The sequence below is a fragment of the Centruroides vittatus genome, unplaced genomic scaffold (assembly GCF_030686945.1).
Source record: "Centruroides vittatus isolate TY-2023 unplaced genomic scaffold, ASM3068694v2 scaffold_861, whole genome shotgun sequence".
NCBI lineage: Eukaryota > Metazoa > Arthropoda > Arachnida > Scorpiones > Buthidae > Centruroides > Centruroides vittatus.
The window spans coordinates 3,449,510-3,471,848 of NW_027122718.1; the positions used below are offsets into that span (position 1 = coordinate 3,449,510).

Genomic DNA, 22,339 nt, shown 5'->3' on the forward strand with positions numbered 1-22,339 from the left:
TTGACATCTGATCAGGCAACACTTCATGAACTGCCATCAAAGTCCATGTGTCAGGTGAGAAGTTAAATGATTAAGATTTTGAAACAACAATTTGGTATTCTGTAATTTTCCTCTCACGTTACTTGCATAAAGCTATTCATTGTTGAAAGACCCAATTAAACTGTTCCATTCTAAAGTCCTTTGTGCAACACAATTGTCAATTAAGGACATTGTCCACATAAATACAAATTTTATATTAAAGAGCAATCATCAAAAACAATGGTATTTTCTCAACTTTGTGAATGGGTATTTAAATCACTTTATGAAAAAATAAAAACACTATTGCAACATCCATTACTAAAACTGCAACTGAAAATTGGCAAAATCCACCTCAGTGTTTCATTTCAGATCAAGTAAGCATAAAATGAAATAAAAACATTTCCATATCATCAAACTGGAAAGAAACAATAAACACAATCATCACAGCTGATGAAATTCTCACCTCGGTATTAATTTCTTTTATTGTTTTTATTTCTTCCATTTTTTCATCTCTGAAAAATTTCATAATATGATATTTTAAAATTTATTTTCATCTAAATAAAACTTAGTCTATTATTATTAACTTACTTATTTGATGACGATTCTTCTTTTTCTATTATTAAATTTATATCGACTCCTTTCGTAAGTTGTTCTACGATGGGTAAATAATGTTTCTCGACGGCATCTAATTTCTCTAACATCTAAAAATGTATATATGTATTTAAAGGTGTATAAAAAATAAAATCAACAAAATTATATACAGTAGAGCATCGATTATCCGACTTAATTGGGGACTGGGGTTGGTCGGATAACCGAAAAGTATGAAAAAATGCATTATTAGTATAGTGTATTAGGCCTGGTTTAAATACTAGCCTCCCTTTCGTGGTCGAGCCAGTGCTGCCAGCTAAAACATGCAAAAATTTAACAAAAATAATATTAAAGTAGCAAGACATAACCAAATATTGTAGCGCCACATCACTAGCGGACATTTGAATTTGCCGACTAGAACGCGGTCGGTTAATCGGGGGTCCGATAATCGATGCTCTACTATATATATATATATATATACACACACAATTAATTAAATTTTCAAGTCTTAAAATATGTATTCTAAATATTAATTAAAATTTCAGCAATGATAAACCAAAAGATTCAATAATAAGTACAGTAGTACTTGTTTTATGCGGGACATATATGCAGAGATGTGTTTTCGTGGATGGTGAATGATTAAGTTAATCCTTGGATACACAGATAATTCTGATTATTAATGCACACACTGACTTCATAATAAAATTAAGTTCAGTATATAAAAACACTTACTTAATCATTTACACATATTCTGTTAATTGTAAGTGTCTAGGCAAGGCACAAATTTACGTGGAATTTTGTTTTATTTGATACTGCTGACGTAAAGCAAGACCATATAATAAATTTAAGATCATTTTGCAATTTATGCTTTTAAGGACTACTTATCATCGTTGTTTAAATTCTCTTCAGTTTCTTCAATAATTTTTTAATACAGAAGAAAGCTAAGTAAAATGAAAATTTATTGTAAACTATTATCATTATTCTATAATTTTAGTAGATATTTTATTTATTTGTTTCAAAATTTCCTTTAAAAACTGCTTATTTTTATGTGTGTTGATAAAGATAACTCTGGCATTTGGAATGTGGAATATGTTAATAAATTGTTCCAATAAAGAATTTTCATAATTTGGCATGTTTCTGGATTTTCTTTCATTTTTGTTTGATGTTTATGTTCTTACAACAAAAATTCTCTACAAGAGTCAACAAATTTAAATAAGCCATTTTTCAATCACTTTTGAACATAAAAAAATCTTAATTAAAAAGATGTGTGTTCTCCATGCAATTGTATTCCATTATACACACCATCTCCATAATCTTTACACAACTATACTATACTATACTATAAGCATTTTATATTAAAGAGCAATCATCAAAAACAATAGCATTTTCTCAACTTCATGAATGGGTATTTAAATCACTTTATGAAAAAATACTTTTAAATAAAAATTTAAGTTTCATAGCATCTCTGATCGTCGTCACTTTTACTTAAAAAATATTTAATTAATGCATTATAAAACATTATTTAGTGGATTATTTTGCATGTAATTTGTAATTTCAGAAATTTTGTTTACTTTCTTATTTGCTTATTTTAAATTTCATTTTAAAAAAATCTCTGATAAAAATATTTCACACAAGGTAAAAACAGAAAACATTGGAGCATACATTAAGGTATTTTTTGTATATACGAGCAATGTTCCCTCAATGTTAACTGTCATTAGATTTTTGCTTGGTATTTCCTATTTCAAATACAGTATACTCTTGTTAATCCAAACCAATTTTATTCATTATGTCTAAATGTTTCGGCCAGAAACATATTTAAAAATAATGTGTAGTAAGTATTAATTTTACTAATATGTTTTAATATATTTACGTGTACAGTCTGACAAACCCAGGAAGGCACTTTCCTTAAGTGTTGGACTGGTTTACTGACCGTTGACGAGGAGTAAAAGTGCATCATGTAACTGGTCGGCATTGTTTAACCTGTCTACCTGTAATGTATGTCAACCAGATTCTAGTTGACTTGCTGTACCTCAATCCCTGTGAATGATTAGTAAAGTAGTCCAACGCATAAGGGGAGTGCTTTCTGGGTTAGTCAGACATCTCCATTCCTTTTCCAATGCAATTGATGCAATAGATACTTTTAAAAGTATCTAATTTTAGTCCAGACTATACATCTGCAGTCATATTATCCAGATTATTCACAAAATTTGCCAGATTTAGTTTTGTTCCTAAACAGTAGTATTCATCTTCTATAAAAGCCATTTCAAAAAATGGATAAAAACTCATACTGCCCTGTTACCATATCACCTGCTATGCTCAAAATATTCAAAATTTGTCTACCATTACCATGTCTACCAAAAAATATACACTGCCATTTCTTTGAAACTTCTACCCTACTAGGCTCTGTCACCACTCCACTTCCACTAATTTACTTGCTACCTTATCAGTAATTATCAATAACTTAATGCCCCATTTATGTTGCTTACTTAGACATTAGCCAGGCTTTTGATTCAGTCCTCCTAAACATTCTTCTTTCTACCCGTCATAAGCATTTTGATCTTGACCCTATTTATCAATCCTGGTTCAATAACTACTTTCTATTACATACTTACAAAATTAAAATAGGCAAATTTGAGTTTTTAGATTTTGCATACAGAAAAACACAGTCAGATTGGCTACAATTAAGAATTCCTCAATGAAACAATAGACTTTGAAAATTTACTACATGAAGATTTTAGTCATTTTAAATGCATTTGTAAACAAATACTTTATAATTCTTAGTATTTAATATTCTTGTCCTATTGTTATCTTATTACTTTTTTTCCTTGTATTTTTATATATTATATAGAAAATAAAGTGTATATTTTATGCATCTGGTTTATACTGTTAATTGGGGGGTGGAAATATTTTGTCATTTACATGACATTTCCATTTGTAAAAATTAAAATAAATAGTTATGATGAGCACTTTTAATTCAAGACCGCTCTTAATTTTAATTCAAAAGTATTTATTGACATTATTATTAGCAAAAACAGATTCAAAAATGCATTTTCAAATTACATTTTAAATAAATTGATGCTGTATCTTACCTTTTTATAGGTATGAAGTCGTGACATGACAGGATGGTTACACGTTGGTTCTCCCTTGGCTTTTATCATCATATAGAAACTTATATTTGTACAATATCTATTTAAATAATGAATTTTTCTAAATAAGAAGTTTTTTCAAATTATGATTATCAAATTATTAAAAAATTTTTACTGTAATATTGTCTGGTATTTAGTAACAACATAATCTGTCCAACATCCTTCTGGTAATTTATGCTCTTCAATCAACATCCAAGCTGGTTCTAGCTTTTCTGTTAATTCTGCCAACTACAAAACAAACAATTATAATTTGGTCAAATTTTTAAGTTTAAATAAGCCATTAAAATAATTACCCTCGACTTAAAATCTTCTACAAAAATAAAAAGCTCGGGAGAATTTTTCTGAAGAAACTGTAAATAAAATAATATTATACTTAGGAAATTTATCAAAAACTAAACCCACTTAAGAATTAGTCTGCATTTTTCTAATCACACATCACATATGCATGCGCATGTATATTATTATAAATAAATTATACTATCTATATTGCTTCAGCATTAGAATAATGTTTCAATGGATCTATCTGAATCCTCTGTAGTGGTCTAATAAAGCAAAAAAGATAGAATTACTAATAAAATATAGTGCGCTTTTGTTTTTCTTTTTAACATATTACCTGCTGAGATTGAGCTGCATTAATTTAAATATATCATAATACTGTTTAAAGTTTGAATTGTAAGCAAAATAACAATATTTTTCTTATATTTTTGAAATATACAGATCAAAATTTATACACTGTTTTCAGGGCCATTAATTTAATGGGGAAAAATTTCCAGCTCCCCTAAGTCCAGAGAAAACTTAAGAATCATTACTAGTTCCTATCCCTATAAAATTAACATTATTTTTACTAACAGAAAATGAAATCTTTATGATTACATTTTATTAATAAAGAAACATTCTAAATATTTCATTTGTTCAAAAAACAAAAGATTAAAGGATCCTGCTAAAAGAAAAAAGGAGGCGTACTCTACCCCTGGGTCCTGTACAAGCTCTTGATGGCCCTAGTTGTTTTTAATAAATTTTAAAAAATCACAAATTACTTACTAATCTCAATTTCATGTAACTGAGGACTGCTATAGTTATCTAAATAATTTCATTAAATTTGCATGTAAACAATAAAAGTGCAATAAGATTAATACATAAAAATGTTATGTTTAAAACAAGATATTGACAACAATATACAAGTTGATCTCATTTTTAAATGTGTATTTCATCGGTTTAGTTAACTTTTGACTAATAAAATATTTCCTCAATTTATATTATTTTACAGTAACACTATAATGCTGTTAATATTTGCAAATTATCATTCAAGAAGTAATAATATTTCACTTCAATCTAAATAAATACTAACTTTTAATAAAGAGTAATCCAAACACAAACTTTATCAAAGAATGTCCGTAATATTGATTTTTTATTTCTCAATTTATATTACAAAAATATTTTAAAATAATTAACTATGACAAGTAAAAATTAGCCTAATTAGTTTTTAAAATGTACCTCAAGTTTTTCTTCTTTACTTAATGCTTCTAAATCAATTCCAATTTTTTCCAAACTCTCTTGATTCTCAATTTGGTCTTTTTTCTTAATAGAAAATTATAAATTAATACATTATTCACTTTTTAATGGTTACAAAACAATATTGTATTTTAATGAAATATTTAATTCTTACTTGAAATTCATATTTTATGAATTACTCCTTTCATAAAATATAAATTTCAAATAAGAACTCAAAATTTATGGATTAATAGAATGGCCGAAATTAGGAAGGAAAAAAAAAACACTTACTTCAAACCATTCTATTCCAAAATCACTTTCTTCTATTTCATCATCTAGTCTTTTCTGTAAAGCTAATACTTCATTTTCTTCAGCTTGTGCTATTTCATCTTCTCCTTCTTTATAGCCTATTACGTAAATGTATTATAATCAAAAATTAAAATTTCCATTCAAAAATGTTAATAATTTTCCTAATTATTTCCTAGAGAGTGGAAGTGCAGAAAATTTATTCTTTTAGAGATGAAAGCTGACAAGAGATCAATTAAATGTTTATTTTGTAATTAAGAATATATCAATGTTGATCTTGGAAAGAATTTTTCACATTGTTTGTCAATAATGAAGGCACAATCAGTAAACCATCATGTTTTCAAAATTTCTATTAACAGTAAGTACTAGAAAAATATTTTATTTTCCTAATATTCTGAAGTTAAAGTTAAAAGCTCCCATGTAGCATTATACTATTTAACCAAACAGAAATTTAACTTGATACTAGACAATGTTTTCAATAAATAATACTTATAATTCATTAAAAGTTACTAACTTAATTTCTATAATTAACCAGTTTTTCTTATATTATATATAAAATTTATAGGAAAAATTTTCTTTAGAAACAATTTTATTGCAATCAGATAATTTTATTTTGTGTTCTCAGAAACTTATGAAAGTTATGTAATGCTGTTGTAAGAAAACAACAGATATTTCTCAGACTTCTTTTTTTATTAATTTATTTTTTAATTGATCTTTTAACTGTAATAAAAAAATTAAAAATTTATTAAACAGCCCTACTTAAAACTTTGTCACGTTACGTATTCGTTGCATTTTATTAGACAATAGACTAGACTAATAGAAAGTTATTTCATTACTTTGTTTCTTTAGTAATTGTTCTCTGTAAAATATAATTTTTTAAATGTTTATATTTATGATCTTCATTTAATATTACATTCTTATGAATATTGACTTGTATATTCTGTATTGTATATGTATATGTATATTTTATTAATCTAAATAAATCAATTTTCAATTTCTAATTATGCTACGTATTGTCCGAGAATTTATTCCGAAAATTTATATTATTATAAAATTTCATTTACCTAAATAATCATTATCAACATAATCTGTATTATAATATTTTGACTTCTTCTTTCCCCATGCCTTAACATCTGGCAAATCTGGAATAACAACAATTATATTATATAATTATTAAAAATATTAATATTCCTTATTTCATTATCTACATTTACCATCTTCACTATCTTTATCTTCAGAATCTGAATCATCTTGCACACCTAAAACTTCCTCCTAAGTAAATTAATTTTTTTAATATAGTTATTTTATTTATTTATATTTGAATTAATAATAAACATTTAAACTCTTACTTGATTTTCAAAATGTTCTGGAGTAAAACATTCTTCTTCTTTTAAAAGCAACTGTCAATAAAATATAAAAATATTAATTTTATACTATATTGTAACTAGTAGAAAATGCTATGGTATAAGGAAAACAAATTATTATGCTCATAAATAAGCAAAAGTAAAAAGAGAAATAATATGTGATTTATATAGTAATATGTAACACACATTAATAAACAATCTATATCAGTGATGACCAACTAGTCAGGCCTGCCAGTCCATTTCTTCATTTTTTGTGGCTTGTACGTTACATCTCCACTGCCACAAACAGTACGATATCTCGTAGTTGCGATGAACAGATGATAGCAAGAGGAAACTCTATGCATACAGAGATCTATAAAGTTATTTCAATGATAACATCTTGTGTAACACGTAACACTTTAGATAAGTTATATTACAAAATTTTAGTTATGACAAACACCCCAATAATCTTTGTACATTGGTATATTGTTGAAATATTTGAATGTGGAGCATTCATGACATACTTTGTAATAAACATATCCGTCTTCAAGTCAGAAAATAATACTTCTAATTTGATCTGTTATATAGTAATACTGATCAGAAATGACTTCAGCTTGTGTATTTATTACCAGTAGATAAAACTAGCATCAAATTAATTTATATATCAGTTACTGGTAAGGAGGATAACATCACAAGACTTTCTGCTTTTGATACAGTTAGGTCTTGCTGCATAGTGTCAAAATTGCCATTTAGTGATATTTTTTATTAAAGTGGCAATAAAAACTGTCGTCTGTTTATTTTGACATTCAGCATGAAATTGAATCAAAAAGTATGCTACAGGAAAAACAGCAGAATGCCTAGTTTCTGTGTGATAGGAGTCCCGTGCACCACACATCTAGCCAGTGGCGTAGCTAGGGGGGTGCAGTAGGTGCGGTCTGCACCGGGCCCCTAGAAAACGATAGGCCCACGGGGGCCCCAAAATCACAAAAAAAACCTGAAAAATTTTTCACGGCAATCAGAACAAAGCAAAATTTGGCATTTGGATGCTCGAGCTGGGGCCCCTATTACAGAGGAAAACCAGCAACTCAACTGTAATCTAGTTATACACTATATAAACCACTACACAAAAATATTTTAATCAGTTTACATAAACAAAACAAAAAAATACCTAATGCATCATTCATCTAACGAAAGAAACTGAATGTCTAAACGCAATGTTTTTAACGGAATAAACAAATTCAAAAGCCGAAATTTATAGAAAAATTACTTGTTTTCGCTTGGACGTTCCCGATTACCATTACGGAAAAAGGACATCCCCTGCCGAAAAATTTTTTCGGAGGCCCACAAATCTGGTTCCACACCAGGCCTGGAGAATCCTAGCTACACCACTGCATCTAGCAATGTCATGACATCACACGGTAAGTTTGGACACAAAAGCAAGTAGTGACATTGAGAACCGAAGACAGTTTTCATACAATGCTGCCCAGCATTTTCAGATTGGAGATTTTTTATCGACAGACAGAAAATTTAGGGAAATTAAAATTTTCCAGAGCAACCCCTGTATAGTTGCTTTTTTGATCCAAGTCACAAAATTGAGAGGCCACAATGTGTTCTCATTAAAAATAAACTAGTAGTTATTTCAAAAGAATGAATGTATTAATCAATTTTTGGAAGTAAGTACAGAATTACTATGCAGAACATATCATATAGGAACACTGTTGACTGATTACATAGACTTTATTATATAAAAAGGATATGCATTTTGGACTATTCATCTTTCTTCCGTCCTTGTTATACATATCTGATAAAACTGAAATAATATATTTATTGGTGACAGCTGGAGAAACAAATTTTGTTCTAAAAATAGGGGGTAAATCTAATAACTGTAAAACATAAAAGTTAAAACTGTTAAAAATTGGTAAATAGAAGAATTAACACACAAAAAACAATAAAATAAATCACTAAAATACTCCACTGTACGTTTATCATTATCTATTTGATAAACTAAAGAAACAAGCCAAAGTTTTGTTTAAAAAAATATTACTAACCTTTTCTTTCTCTTGATGAAATTCATCTATTTCATCATAATAGTAATCAGATCTTCCTTCATCAGGCTTATCATCATAGAGAGCTTCATCATCAGATCCCAGAACAGAATTATTTTGCACCTTAACTGTTTTCCCTTTTCCTTTATTCCCTCTAAAAAATAAAAAAAAATTTTTTGTAAGTTTTCCCTCTTAAAAAACAGTATCAAACTTTTAAATTCATAAAACTTCAAAATCAATTTGCAATTTTTATACGAGAAAATTGATTTTATCTATCTTAGTAAAGAATATTTGAATTTTAATTTTACATGCATCAATCTTTTCAATGCCAACTAAAAAATAATGAACATATTTGATTATAATGCAAAACTGCACTTTCATTATTTATAGAATATCAGAATCTTCCTACAATCATATAATTATGTGACTAGAATACAGCTATAAGAAATATAGGTGTTACCAATGTATTAAAAATATTGATCTGTCAGAAATTACTTTTAAGAATAACACGCTGTTACAAACCCAATATTCATTACTCAGATATTTTCAATCTTTTACATGCTTCTATGATTATTAATAATAAAGCAAGTTTTTCTTTATCAAATATAACAACAAAATCAATTGTAGATGCAATTACTGGATTTTGTCTACCTAGTTAATGAAAAAAACATTAATAAAATTATGGCACTTTCCTTAAAAATTTCAAGCTTTAAAAACAGTGGAACCTTGTTTAACCAACACCTCGCACAATGAGTATTTCGCATAACGAGCAAAACAAATTGTAAAAATTTGTCTCGCTTAATGAGTGACGAGGAGAGGGGAAGTCCCGAATTGTGCACATGCGACATGCTCCGTCAGTCTGTGTTTAGCACTCGTTCCGCTAGCATCTTAGTGTCGCTCGTGATCGCATATTTTTCCAAACTTGCATTCGTACATAGTACTTATAAACATCAAAAACCATAGCCCGTTATATAGTAAACACGCCAAACGATATGCCAAATTCTTGGGTTATCGTTTGGAGTGTTTATCAAACATATTAGCTGAGATTTCTTTTTTGTTTCTGCAAATCAAATTCTCATTCCAGGATGGTTCATTCCATGTTAGAAGAAAAGATGATGATGATTCACACTTCTTAACAGTGTATATTGTACAATTTTTTTTTAATAAACATTATACATAAAACATTTGAGCATTTTTTTGGTGTGGAACGCATTATCGTATTTTGCATTATTTCTATGAGAAAAATTGTTTCGCTTAACGAGTGTTTTGCATTACGAGTAAGACTCTGGAACGAATTATGCTCGTTAAGCAAGGTTCCACTGTACCTTCATAACAATTTGGAAAGAAAAATCTTACAAAAATTTTAACTTTTAACATTCTTTTTTTTGGACAAAAACAGGTAAATAAACATTTAGATCCTTTTGTAATTAACATCTTAAGCTTTGATCAATTATGTAATCAAAGAAACTTCTTAATAGATAAATAATACAAATTCAACTTTGATCAAGTCTGGGTATTTCATTACATTATTTTCGACCACTTACTGTTATCTTAAGAGGTTTCAAGATAAAATGAATATAAGAACAGCAATAAACTCCGAACTGAATATGTAGCAGCAACATTACATTTTAAGCGTGATAAATGGGAAAATAAAATGAAACTGTTTTTATTAAAATCATAAAAAAGTATGCTATTTTTTTTTTTATTGTGGTATGTTTGCTTCTCCTATCAATTCACAAACTTCTGAACACTATCAAAAAACCTTTTCAGTTATTTGAAAACCATTTCTTTAACATTAAGGATGTGATGCAGATGTCTAATCTGCTAACAATAACAGAAATAGTAATGTGTTTTCTTGAATGGAGTACCGATTTGATCAATAAAATAATGTTTACTGATGTTGAAATTGTTTGACAACTTGAATGGTCTTTGTTGACTACATTTGTTTTGCCATTCATAAATTTCTGTATATTGTATTAATATAATCTTTTTCAAATTTAAGATTTAGCCACTTCTAACCAGGGGAAAAAAATCTGAATGAGTCATCTTCATTAACAATATGAAAGCAACACAATTACGTTTCAATTGCCAAAGATTAAATTGAAGATTAGAATAAATAAGCCAACGAGCAAAACATATTTAGATTTGTCTACTGACATAACAGATAATATGGCTTTGGACTATTTTTAATTTAAAATATTAGTTTTATACATAAATTACCTTTGCTTTTCAATTCATCCTTGTATATAAAAACTTTTAAAATCTTCAAATTAAACATCCATAAAATCAAAATCACAAATTTATATTTTAAAACAATAACTTCAAAATTTCTTTTTAATAAAACATTTTTAAAGCTTAATAACAATAAACTAATAGTTAAAAAAAAGTAGATATACCAGATGATTGTAATGTCTAGAGATATAGCAGTCTAAATGCAACCGAATCTGATATGGTGACATTTCTGTAACATGAAAAAGATGTTTCCTTAAAAAATTTAGTACCAAAACTTACTATTATGGTTCTTTTGGTCTGCAAACAACAAACATTTTATTTGTACAAGACACACAGATTTTAGTGATGCAGGAGAAATTACTCAATACGGTCTCCATTCTGAAAGAATAAACCCGAAGGCAACGAACCATTTGTTTCCTTTACCATTGGTTTATATTCTGGAGTCATACCTAATACCTTGACTACGGGTTGTGGCCTATATACGAGAGCAGATTATCCACATAGTCAGCATTCCTTTACAACTTTCACTTTTACAGCTTATACACAAGGGCATCCTATAGCCAAGGTTTTAGGGTAATTAAATTTTATAATATTAATTTCTTTTTTAAGTTATTAAATAACTTATTTTAGAAAACTAATTATGTTAAGTAAAAAATTAAAATTGTAACTCCTTTAATTCAGTTAAAGAATCAAAGCTTATTATTATTATTATTATTATTATTTGAATATATAAACAGTAAATATAAAATTATTTAATGCATATATTGTAAATTTTACATGGCATTCTAAGAATATGTTTTATTTACTATAGACCAGAGGTTCCCAATCTCTTTCGGTTTGCGGCTCCCTAAATAATCGGATTTTTTCGTGGCGCCCTTAATACATCAGATTTTTTTCTAAATTTTTGACTTTCTTGAAAAATTGGAAAACTTTCCTTTTCAAAAGTGAGTATCCATTTAACAGCAAAAAATTAAAAACAGATACTTACTATTTTCCTTGGGATAATATAAAATATCTAATTTCAACTGTTTCGGTAATATCTATATTGAGACTGGACAACCACCATGTGGTTAGGTTAGTCGAAAAATAAATTAAACACGAATTTCAAATTCACAAACAATTTATTGAACGTTCATTGTTGATTAACATTATTAAAATTATTAATGGGATGGATGGGCTTGATGTTCACTACACAACTTCTCAAATCTCGGAATAAAATTGGATATGGCGACCCTCATTTCTTGTTCAACGTTAATTTTCGAGCGATATTTACTTTTTATTACTGCGACTGCCAAAAACCCAGCTTTGCACAAATAGGATGTTGCAAACGGAATTAATATTCGTAGAGCTTTACCACTAAGCAGTGGATATTCCTCTTTTACTGATATCCAAAAATCAGAAAGTTCCATGCTATCAAATTTTAACTTTAAAGTATTATCGCAAGACAAGTCAATAAGAGATTCTTCTTCTAAAGAAGTAAATTCAGATGGAGTCTTGGCTCTAAATGGGTCTTGAATCCATGTAAATTTATCAATATCTGCTTCAAAGTATTTTTCGAACTTTTTTATAAGCTCTGATAGGTGATCAACAAAAATGGATTTTATATTGCAAGACAAATTAATTTCATTGGAGGTTACAAACTGGTGCAACAAGGGAAAACAATCACTGATACACTCTTTATTAATTTTTATTTTCCATAGCTGTAATTTTTTTCTGAAAGCTGAAATCTTTTCTGTTTGCTTTAAAATGTGCATATTGCGTCCTTGTAAGGAGAGATTCAACGAATTCAACTTTTCAAAAATATCACATAGGTATGCGAGTTTAATCAAAAAGTCTGTTTCCACAAAGTGTTTGGCATACTCATGTTTTTCTTCTTCAAGGAAAGCGTATATTTCTTGCCGTAATTGGAACGTACGAGACAATACACCTCCGCGAGAGAGCCATCGTGAGTGGCAGCAGTACAACAAAGATGTGTATTCGGCTCCCATATCTTCACACATTTTTTAAAAAAATCTTGCTTTCGGTGGCCGAATTTTTATATAGTTTACTATATTTACTACACGTTCTAAAACTATATTTAGTGGACGACTCATATACTTTGATGCAAGTGCTTCTCTGTGAATGATGCAATGGGTCCAAACTGAATCTGGAGCTTTGTTTCGAATAAGCGCCTGCAATCCTCCATAAGAGCCGGACATTGAACGACCACAGTCAGTACAAACACCAACGCACTTTGTCCATTCTAAATTATTTTCAACCATAAATATATTCAGGATCTCGAACAAATCCTGAGCCTTTGTACTTCCAGTAATACTTTTACAAAAGAGAAGGTCCTCAACAATTGAATTACCATCTAAGAACCGTACGTAACAAATCAAGTGTGCGTCCTTATTATTATCTGTGGCCTCATCGAGTTGCAATCCAAATTCACTTCCTTTTAATTTTTCAATTAATTGTATATTGAGATCCTCCCCCATGTGCTGAATTCTGCGACTAATGGTATTGTTAGACAAAGGGACTTTTGAAAGCAGTTTTCCCGCCGACTCGCCAATCATAATGTTCACTAAATCTACAGCAGCTGGTAGAATGAGTTGCTCTGCGATGGTATGGTTCTTTTTACACTTAGCAACTCTATATGCAACTTTGTATGATGCTAGCAAAGCATTATTTGGTATTGACATATGTTTGAAAATGCTGCCTTTTTGTTGTTTTAATTCAATTAACTTTTTGGTAAAAAAGTCGCGAGGTCTACCAACAAAGTTAGAATGGTTGGTTTCTAAATGTCGTTTTAACTTACTTGGAAGCATACATTCTGGTGCCAAAACTTTCATACACAACACACACTGTGGTCTCTCCTTATCATTTTCGTTTATTGATGTAAAGCCAAAATCCAAATAACTGTCGTCATATTTACGACGTTTTTGCCTCTCGAAACCCTTGCCACTTGTTTCTGGAACATCCTCTCTAGATTCAGCACTATTTTTATTATTCGAGTTTAATAAGAATTTGTCCATTTTTAGGGTGATCAGAAAAATAACTTTTGAAAATTAACTTAACCACCACACTATTAAGTTAGTCGTTAGTCCAACAAACAAAAACTAATGCGAACACTAAGATGGTGACAATGAATGAACAGAAATCCAACTTTCTACTGCGCTACCCACAATTAGTGGTTCTAGCTCCACACCCAAGCTTTAGTGACTAAACCACTAAAGCATGGGTGGGGAAAGAAAACAATTAAAGACTCGAAAGTTGCTAAATTCTTGGAATTTTGTCAGCATACACGATTGTTGGCGCAAAAATTCGAGAATTAGAAATTCCAAGAAAATTGCCGAATTGTTTAATTGAATATTTCGCGGCGCCCTTATGACGGCATCTCGGAGCCCCGGGGAGCCGCGGCGCACACTTTGGGAATCACTGCTATAGACAAAGAAATAATTTTTCATTTGCAAATTTATTAACAGGCAAGTGCAAGTGCAAGTGTTACACTTATCTAATAATAAATATTAATATAAGAAATGAATATCTATCTTAAGTACTTATTAAACTTTACTATTATTATCAAATCAAAGTATTATATATTCATCAACGTCTGGATATACAAATGTAATTTTCATGTAACTTGTACAATAATTTTCAAGTGTATCATTTCAAGCAAAGCATGCATATTAGATTTGGCTAATTTATAATACAAATTGGCAATCAAACACAAAATATTTAATCACGTATAATCATTCTATATGCCATTTAAATGTTTGTAAAAGACTAAATGTTAACAAATATGAAATACATAAAATTTGTAGAGGTTTAAAAATGATTTAAACTTTACAAGCAAAACTTTGTATCATTTTATTTAAGTATAACATTTGTTATATTAGAAAATATATCTATTTTAAAAATTAATAAATTATATAGATTTGATAAATTACAAAATTTTTTATCATCTTTTATTATATATTTGATAGTAAATAAAATAAAATTACATGAAATTTCCTTGATTAATTTTAGCAAGATAAAATTATCATCATCATAAATTTCTGTGAATGATTTCCAACTACAGTAATTTCTTTTTCAGCCAAAAAGTCAAGCATTAGAAGGTATTTTTGGAATTGAGATTTAATACTTTTCTACCACAAATGAAATCTTGCTATACTAAATCAAGATCTTTTTATGTAATATTATAAAGGAAAAGCAACAATATGCGCTTTGTAGAACTGCTTTAAAGGAAATTCTATAAAAGGCATTTCCTATTAAAAAAATTACAGATATTTTTTCCAGAGATATAATCTACTTACCATAATTTTATATATAAATTTTAATTTATATATCAAGAAACAAAAAATCAAAGTCTAAGAATGCTTGCTTTGAAAATATAAATATTTCATTATATATAAATATATTAAAAATATTATATATTGTTTTTCTTTTATTATTTAAAATTTATGTATTGAATCCGTGCACATTTGTATAGTGTATTTATACAGTAAAACCTGCCTAAAACAGAACGCAATTGTATCAACCAGAATGTTTTCATTTTGACAGATTTCTGTTTACAGAGAGTTGGTGGTCCCTGCATTAATATTCATTAATGCAGGGAAAAAAAAGAGGAAGATTGAAAAAATGATACCATTCATATGCAAAACTGTTGTTCTTCCAATCTAAGTATTTTATAACTCAAAGACATGTAAGAAACATAGAAAATATCTGTACAAATTGTAGTATTCATGAAGTGTGTTCTAATTACCCCATTTCTGAGAACGTAACATTTGATAGTTAACGAATTAAGCGCCGACTAGCTTTACATCAGATCATTATAGAACTTTTCAATATTTATTTAAAAATTTCTTTTATATTGTTTATGAGAATAACTGTTCTTAAAAATTAACTTTTTTAAATTCTTCATGCCAGTAATAAAGTACCAGATTTTGGATAGTTCTAAAAAATTTTGCAAGGCAGCAGTGGTAACCTCTTCTTTTATCTGGCTAATATAGGAAAAAGTGTAAACATTTTGCCAGAATCATTTAATAACTTTCATTGACTGTATTTCCGTGCGTATAACCTACAATGGCACATCCCCATAGAAAATTGCTAAAACAACAAAACCTTTGCTTAACTCATCCCGCCTTATACATCGTGCCTATTAGCAACATCTGCTCTATAGATGCAAGATTATAATTGCAATTTAAAACTGGCATATAACCCACCCCATGCCATAATCTAAACCCCTTTCAAATTGTCCTTTAAAAAATAGTAACCTGCAGGTAATCAGTATGAAAATACAGTATAAAAAATAATATAATAAAATAAACTTGATATATTCCTAATTACTTTAGATTTTTAGTAGTGGCTTTCTTTCCAAAAATAATTTTTTGTTTTTAAATATTCATTATTCTTGAGGAATGAGTTAATTAAATTCTTGTAGAATATTAGTGGTATTGAGAATTATTTTCCAAATAAGGAAACTAAATGATAGACTATAACTATCATCACTGAGGATTTCACTATGATTCAAGCCTAAAAGTTACAACATTAATCACAGTTCAGAATTAGCTGCAGTTATGTTGAAAAAATCCACTTAGATTATGTTAAGCACTCGATATCCAAAAAATCTTTTTGTTTCACGTTAGATAGATTTCTGGTTTACTATAATCATATTTTACACAATTATTCCATTTCAAGATTTAGACAGATTTTACTGTATTATATAACAGCTAGAGCACTCGATAATACATTGTGTTTTATTTCTTCTTAAGAAGTGCAAATAGTTGTTATATAATTAGTTTATAATTTAGTTAGTTTATATGTAACTTTATAATTATAAACTGTATAAAACCTAATCAAATTATCAGAAAAAAAGTTCTTTAAAGTAATGTTTAGAAGATAATATCATTGAATATATGAATGATCAATGGGATGATTTTCATGCCAAATACTGTATAACAAAATGGAGAAAACACTGCGATTGGCATTATGCGTACGTTTTCTTATCGCAAGCACTTTCGACGAACCTATAGTCGTCGTCGTCGGGCAAATATGGAAATTTACTAAAAATAAACGGAAATAATCTGACGAAGAACAGAACAAAATTTGAAGCATTCTGTTCTTCGTCAGATTATTTCCGTTTATTTTTAGTAAATTTCCATATTCGCCCGACGACGACGACACTATAGGTTCGATCGAAAGTGCCTGCGATAAGAAAACATACGCATAACGCCAATTTCGGTGTTCTCTCCATTTTATAATATATGTATATTGTGCATATAAGAAAATATACTTAAAAAGGAAAAATTCTTTTAAGCATAAATGGAAAATAGTGTGTGCAATTTTTCTAGATTTTTAACATGATATTAAGAATAATTGCATTATTATGATTAAGCAATAGATTGGTTATAAGATAAGAAGTTCCTGAAATAATTTGCACTATCTTCATCATAATGATATTTTATTTCAGTATAAAAATATTTATATAAATCTGTACAAATACTTCACTTATTTTAACACAATCTTCTAAGCTTCAAGAAATAATCTAATTTACAAAGTATTACATGAAAAATTTGAATTATGTAAGAGTCAATCTTGTACTAATATTGATCACGAAGAAGACAGAATTTTCCAGGAATTTTAAATAAACAAATGTACGGTTTTGAGTATAATTTATGAAAAAGTAATCTTTATTTGCAAAATGCTGTTAAGAAATTTAAAGGAAGAAAGAGATTAAAAACAATTAACTTCATTGAAATTTAGCAAAAACTTTCTAAAATGATGGATTTAATATAAACATCTGTAGATGATTTAATTGTTTAATATTTCACAGTTTTTACATACATCTATATGGCATTTCTAACAAATACATATTTTGGAAAATTAAAATGCATCACTACACTAATAACAAAAAATATTAAACATAATACAACTACTACTGTCTTTTGTTGTAATCTACTACATTAAAAGTATTTTGTGAACTTACTCAGATACAAAATGCTCTCTTTGACTCACAAAAGATTCCTCCCGTTTTTTCAACACACAACTCTACATTATTAAAAGTGCAAAATCTAAAAAATTATTTGTTCTTTTTAACGTAATGATCTGTCTTCAGTCAATAGTCATTTATGGAAACTCTTAAAATTATGAATAAATATTTTTTCAATAGAAATTAAATACAGAAATATCTAATAAAATTAAATTTAGTTTTATTATAAATTACTTTTGAAAAAGCAAATCATAAATATAAAAAAGCAAATAAATATCTATAGTGATGATTTTTACCTGTGAAAATACTTACTCCAATGGAGTAACTACTAACAAATCCTGAATAAATTATTGGAGTAACTATTTATTAATAGTTTAAAATAAAAAAAAATTTTTTTATGAATTTACTAAAACTTGCAATGCTTTTTGATTTTATTATTAAATTCTAACTGTATAAAAAGTTATTTATAATGATTTTTATTGTATTTATATGCCATTCTTTTAAAATTTAAAAATATATTTTATCATCAAAGCTCTCCACATTTACACAAATATACATTTATTCGGAAATGTATCGATCAACACGTAAATATCTTTTACAGATTATTAATAAAACATTTTTATAAAGATTTTATTCTAATAAAAAATCATTTACTTCTCATATCATAGATGATTTTTGATATTTTGTATTGTGGTGAAATGATAAATTTTTGAACCTGTAAAATTTTTCTATAATAAAATATAAATGTCTAGTTATTTAATAAAAATAATAAAATAATATATAGTACTTTTTTTATATGTAAAATTTATGTATTGAATCTATTCATATTTAAATAAAATGCAATGACTAGAATTTTCTAAAATTATTTTTAGTAATTAATATAAAAAATTGGAAATGAACAAAACCCATGAATAGAGAGGCATTGTAATGAATTCTACATAAATATTTACTTAAAAATATCTTAAATTTTCAATGAAAGACATCAAATATCTAGTAAATATCTCCACTTATTGTATATAAAATAAAATCTGTAAAAAAAATCTATTGAATATAACAGTTGTGATATTGATAACTGTCTTATCAATAATTCAGTATAAATGCAAATCAAATAATCTAAATAATCATAGTAATGACACACATATTGTTACTGCTAAAACTTATAAAAGTTGCAAAGTATTGAAAAGTAAGTCTACTACTTTTATCAAATAGTTAATTGTATAAAATTCTAGCTATTATTCACATTTTGTACTATTATCTATTACTTGATAAGCAAATAGGTATACATAGATTTATCAAATCATAATATATAACTTTATCAATTTATTTTATCTGTTTTCTATAAAATTTCAAGAGAAAGTTATTAATAAAAAATAGAGTGATTTATATCTTTTAATGATAAAATAATAATAATTTGGAAAAAATTATATACAAAATTTTTATCTTTATTTTGATTGATTATCTATTGATTAAAAATCACTGAAGTTTGTGTTAAAATATATAAACAAATTTGTATAACTTCTTTATATTGCTAAAATGTTTGTTTTGTTTATGTTATTAACACCAAAAAGCCAAATTTTTTAAACTTCGATAAGAATTATAGGAATTTTACGATGGATTTTAAGCTTAATAATGTGAAAGCCAATATTAGAAAAAAACAATAATCATACTGATTAATGTTTCGTTGTTATTTACTTAAAAAGATCTCGCTTTGCACACAAAAATATATCAGAATAGAGCAGAAATGATTCTATAATATATGCTTTATCTTGAACTATATTACAGAATACACTATTTAATCTCACTCTACATTTTCTGTTGCATATTGCATTTGAAAACAAAAAAATGTTTCCTGGTATGGCATTTATGTTAAAATTATAACTGTAAAGGCTTTTTTAGCCATTATACCTTATACTACTTATAGTAAAACAAGTACTTCAAGTAAAACAAGAAAAATTATATTTGAGAAAGTTATTAAATTTCACATCATCATCATGTTTCAGATTAATAAATTGGATTATTAATAAACAAAGAGACAACTTAGTATATAAATGGCTTGCTGTATGGTAGATTTCAATGTAAATCCATCTCTGTAAACCAAAAAAGTCTGGTAGACATATCTAACAGCAAATTCTGGTTAGCAAATTGTTTTTATTTACGATAGAACTACATTGTAGTTCTATCGTAAATAAAAACTTGTCACAACATATTTTCATATAACATGTTTTCAGTTATCAAAATAAAAATTACATCCTTCTTAGTAACTGGGTAGTCACATTTGGAACCATAATTTTAGGAATTTGTCATGGAACTAACTCAAAACATGCCACAACATATTTGAAGAAATAAGTAGTTAAAGATTAAAGAGCATTTCATTTAACAAAAGTGAAGGGAGTAGGATCAAAATGCTTAATCATTCATTCTGTTTCACCCATAAGCATTCAATAAGTTTCAAATGTAGTAAGTTGAGATAGAGTATTCCAAACATTTTTATATCAGGCACGTTCAAATTCAATATTTATAGTGACAGTATATTCTAATTTCTAATAAGGAAATTCATTATATCATTGATCAAAAACATAAATGCATACAATACAAAAGGCCAGCAAATTATTTTCTGAGAATTCATAACTGAAGTAACTCCAAATATTGACTAGTGTTAGAGTTATGACTGTTCAGAAAATAATTTGCTGGCTTTCCAGTCTAATACATCCCAACAAGAGTTTCTATATTATAACTACCTGATTAAAAATACATTTTATGCAAAAGATAATACTGTAAAAGTTTAGTACTGTTTTCTTTAAATACAGTATCTATTGTAGCCTCATAATACAATAGAAATCTAAAAAAGAAGACTTGTCAATCATGAATATCTCAAAATTGAAATATTCAATATTAAACCAACTATATTTGATTGTGATTTGTAAAAAATATATAGACTATGGATGTAAACAATCTGTTCACTATCTGCAGCAGAGTATAACATAGTTCATATCAAAACTAAAGAGATTAGTTTTGATATGAACTATACAGGATTAATGTGTATTAAGTATTATCATGTTGTACAGGATGAATATAGTATTAAGACCACATTTACAACTATCAACTCCCCTATGACAGCCTGGATGCATAAAACTTGAAATTTTCAGAGTAGAATTCATTAACTATAAGAATGTGGAATCTTAGGAAAATGCTTGAAATGTGTGATTGCCAACTTCTCTTGAAATTATTTTAAATTAATTTTTGAGTCCTATAGTTTTAATTTTAATATCTGAAAGCAATAAATTTCTTTCTGGACATCTAAAACATATACATTTTAATCATCAAACATTGCTTCTATTTAAATATTAAATCAAATCTGATGATGGCTAGTAAAGGGCTAAAGAATGTTTCAAGATTAAACAATTTCCATTGAGTAAAGGTGTGTTGATTTTTAATGGACAAGTGTGTTTCAATCATGCACTAGTTATTCCAATCATCTTTTTACCATATAATAACTGTCCATTTTTATTCACTAAAATAAAACTGCTTTTCATTGTTTTTACCTGTAGTTTTAGCATCCTTTTTCCATTCTATGAACATTTTTACTATTAAGCATTGGCATAATTAACAGATGGAATATATTTAAAATAGATGTACTAAAAAATCATCATTTTAAGTTTGAGTTATACTTTCGATGTTTATTTCATCTCATAAACTTGAAACATTTGTTCCATTAAATTGCAAGTCTTTACATTTGGAATACAAGAAAACTATATGATTTTAATTTCTTTTCCAAATCAATTGAATTCAAAAAAGATATACATATGTATATAAGTAGTGGCCATGGAAATCACATCATTCAAAATCCTACTTTAATGTGTATTTTTTAAGCTGTCATTTTGCTGCAGATCTGCAAGAAGTTAAGAATTTTTTCAGTGATTATATCATTCATTGGTATAAAATCCCAGGCAAAAGTGGTGTACTTTTTATAAGCAAAATGAACAGTTAACACCATGTAAAAAGTTTGTAATTGTTGCTTTGAGTATTGAATGTTTATTGTCTCGTGAAACAGTGAATCAACAACTCACAAACCAGATTTATATAGTTGAAGGCAAATGAGTGCCAAATTATTGGACCGTAAAATAGCTATGTCATTATTAATGAATAAGTTGTTCATTAATGATTACATTTTGTAGAATGATATTTATAAAAATAAATCAG

General features: G+C 27.6%; 1 protein-coding gene across 2 annotated transcripts in view; it reads right to left on the minus strand.

Moving 5' to 3' along the window:
- Sas10 (UTP3 small subunit processome component Sas10) overlaps nucleotides 1–22,339 on the minus strand; it is a 43,969-nt gene that overhangs the window by 3,355 nt on the left and 18,275 nt on the right. For both annotated transcript variants that reach the window (XM_067288379.1, XM_067288378.1), the window contains exons 2-12: nucleotides 8,941–9,091; nucleotides 6,899–6,949; nucleotides 6,764–6,821; nucleotides 6,614–6,691; nucleotides 5,535–5,650; nucleotides 5,247–5,330; nucleotides 4,046–4,102; nucleotides 3,868–3,980; nucleotides 3,696–3,792; nucleotides 607–719; nucleotides 482–530 (exon numbers count right to left, since the gene is read on the minus strand). In XM_067288379.1, the coding sequence (XP_067144480.1) occupies nucleotides 482–530; nucleotides 607–719; nucleotides 3,696–3,792; nucleotides 3,868–3,980; nucleotides 4,046–4,102; nucleotides 5,247–5,330; nucleotides 5,535–5,650; nucleotides 6,614–6,691; nucleotides 6,764–6,821; nucleotides 6,899–6,949; nucleotides 8,941–9,091 (967 nt within the window). The remainder of the gene's footprint in view (nucleotides 1–481; nucleotides 531–606; nucleotides 720–3,695; nucleotides 3,793–3,867; nucleotides 3,981–4,045; nucleotides 4,103–5,246; nucleotides 5,331–5,534; nucleotides 5,651–6,613; nucleotides 6,692–6,763; nucleotides 6,822–6,898; nucleotides 6,950–8,940; nucleotides 9,092–22,339) is intronic.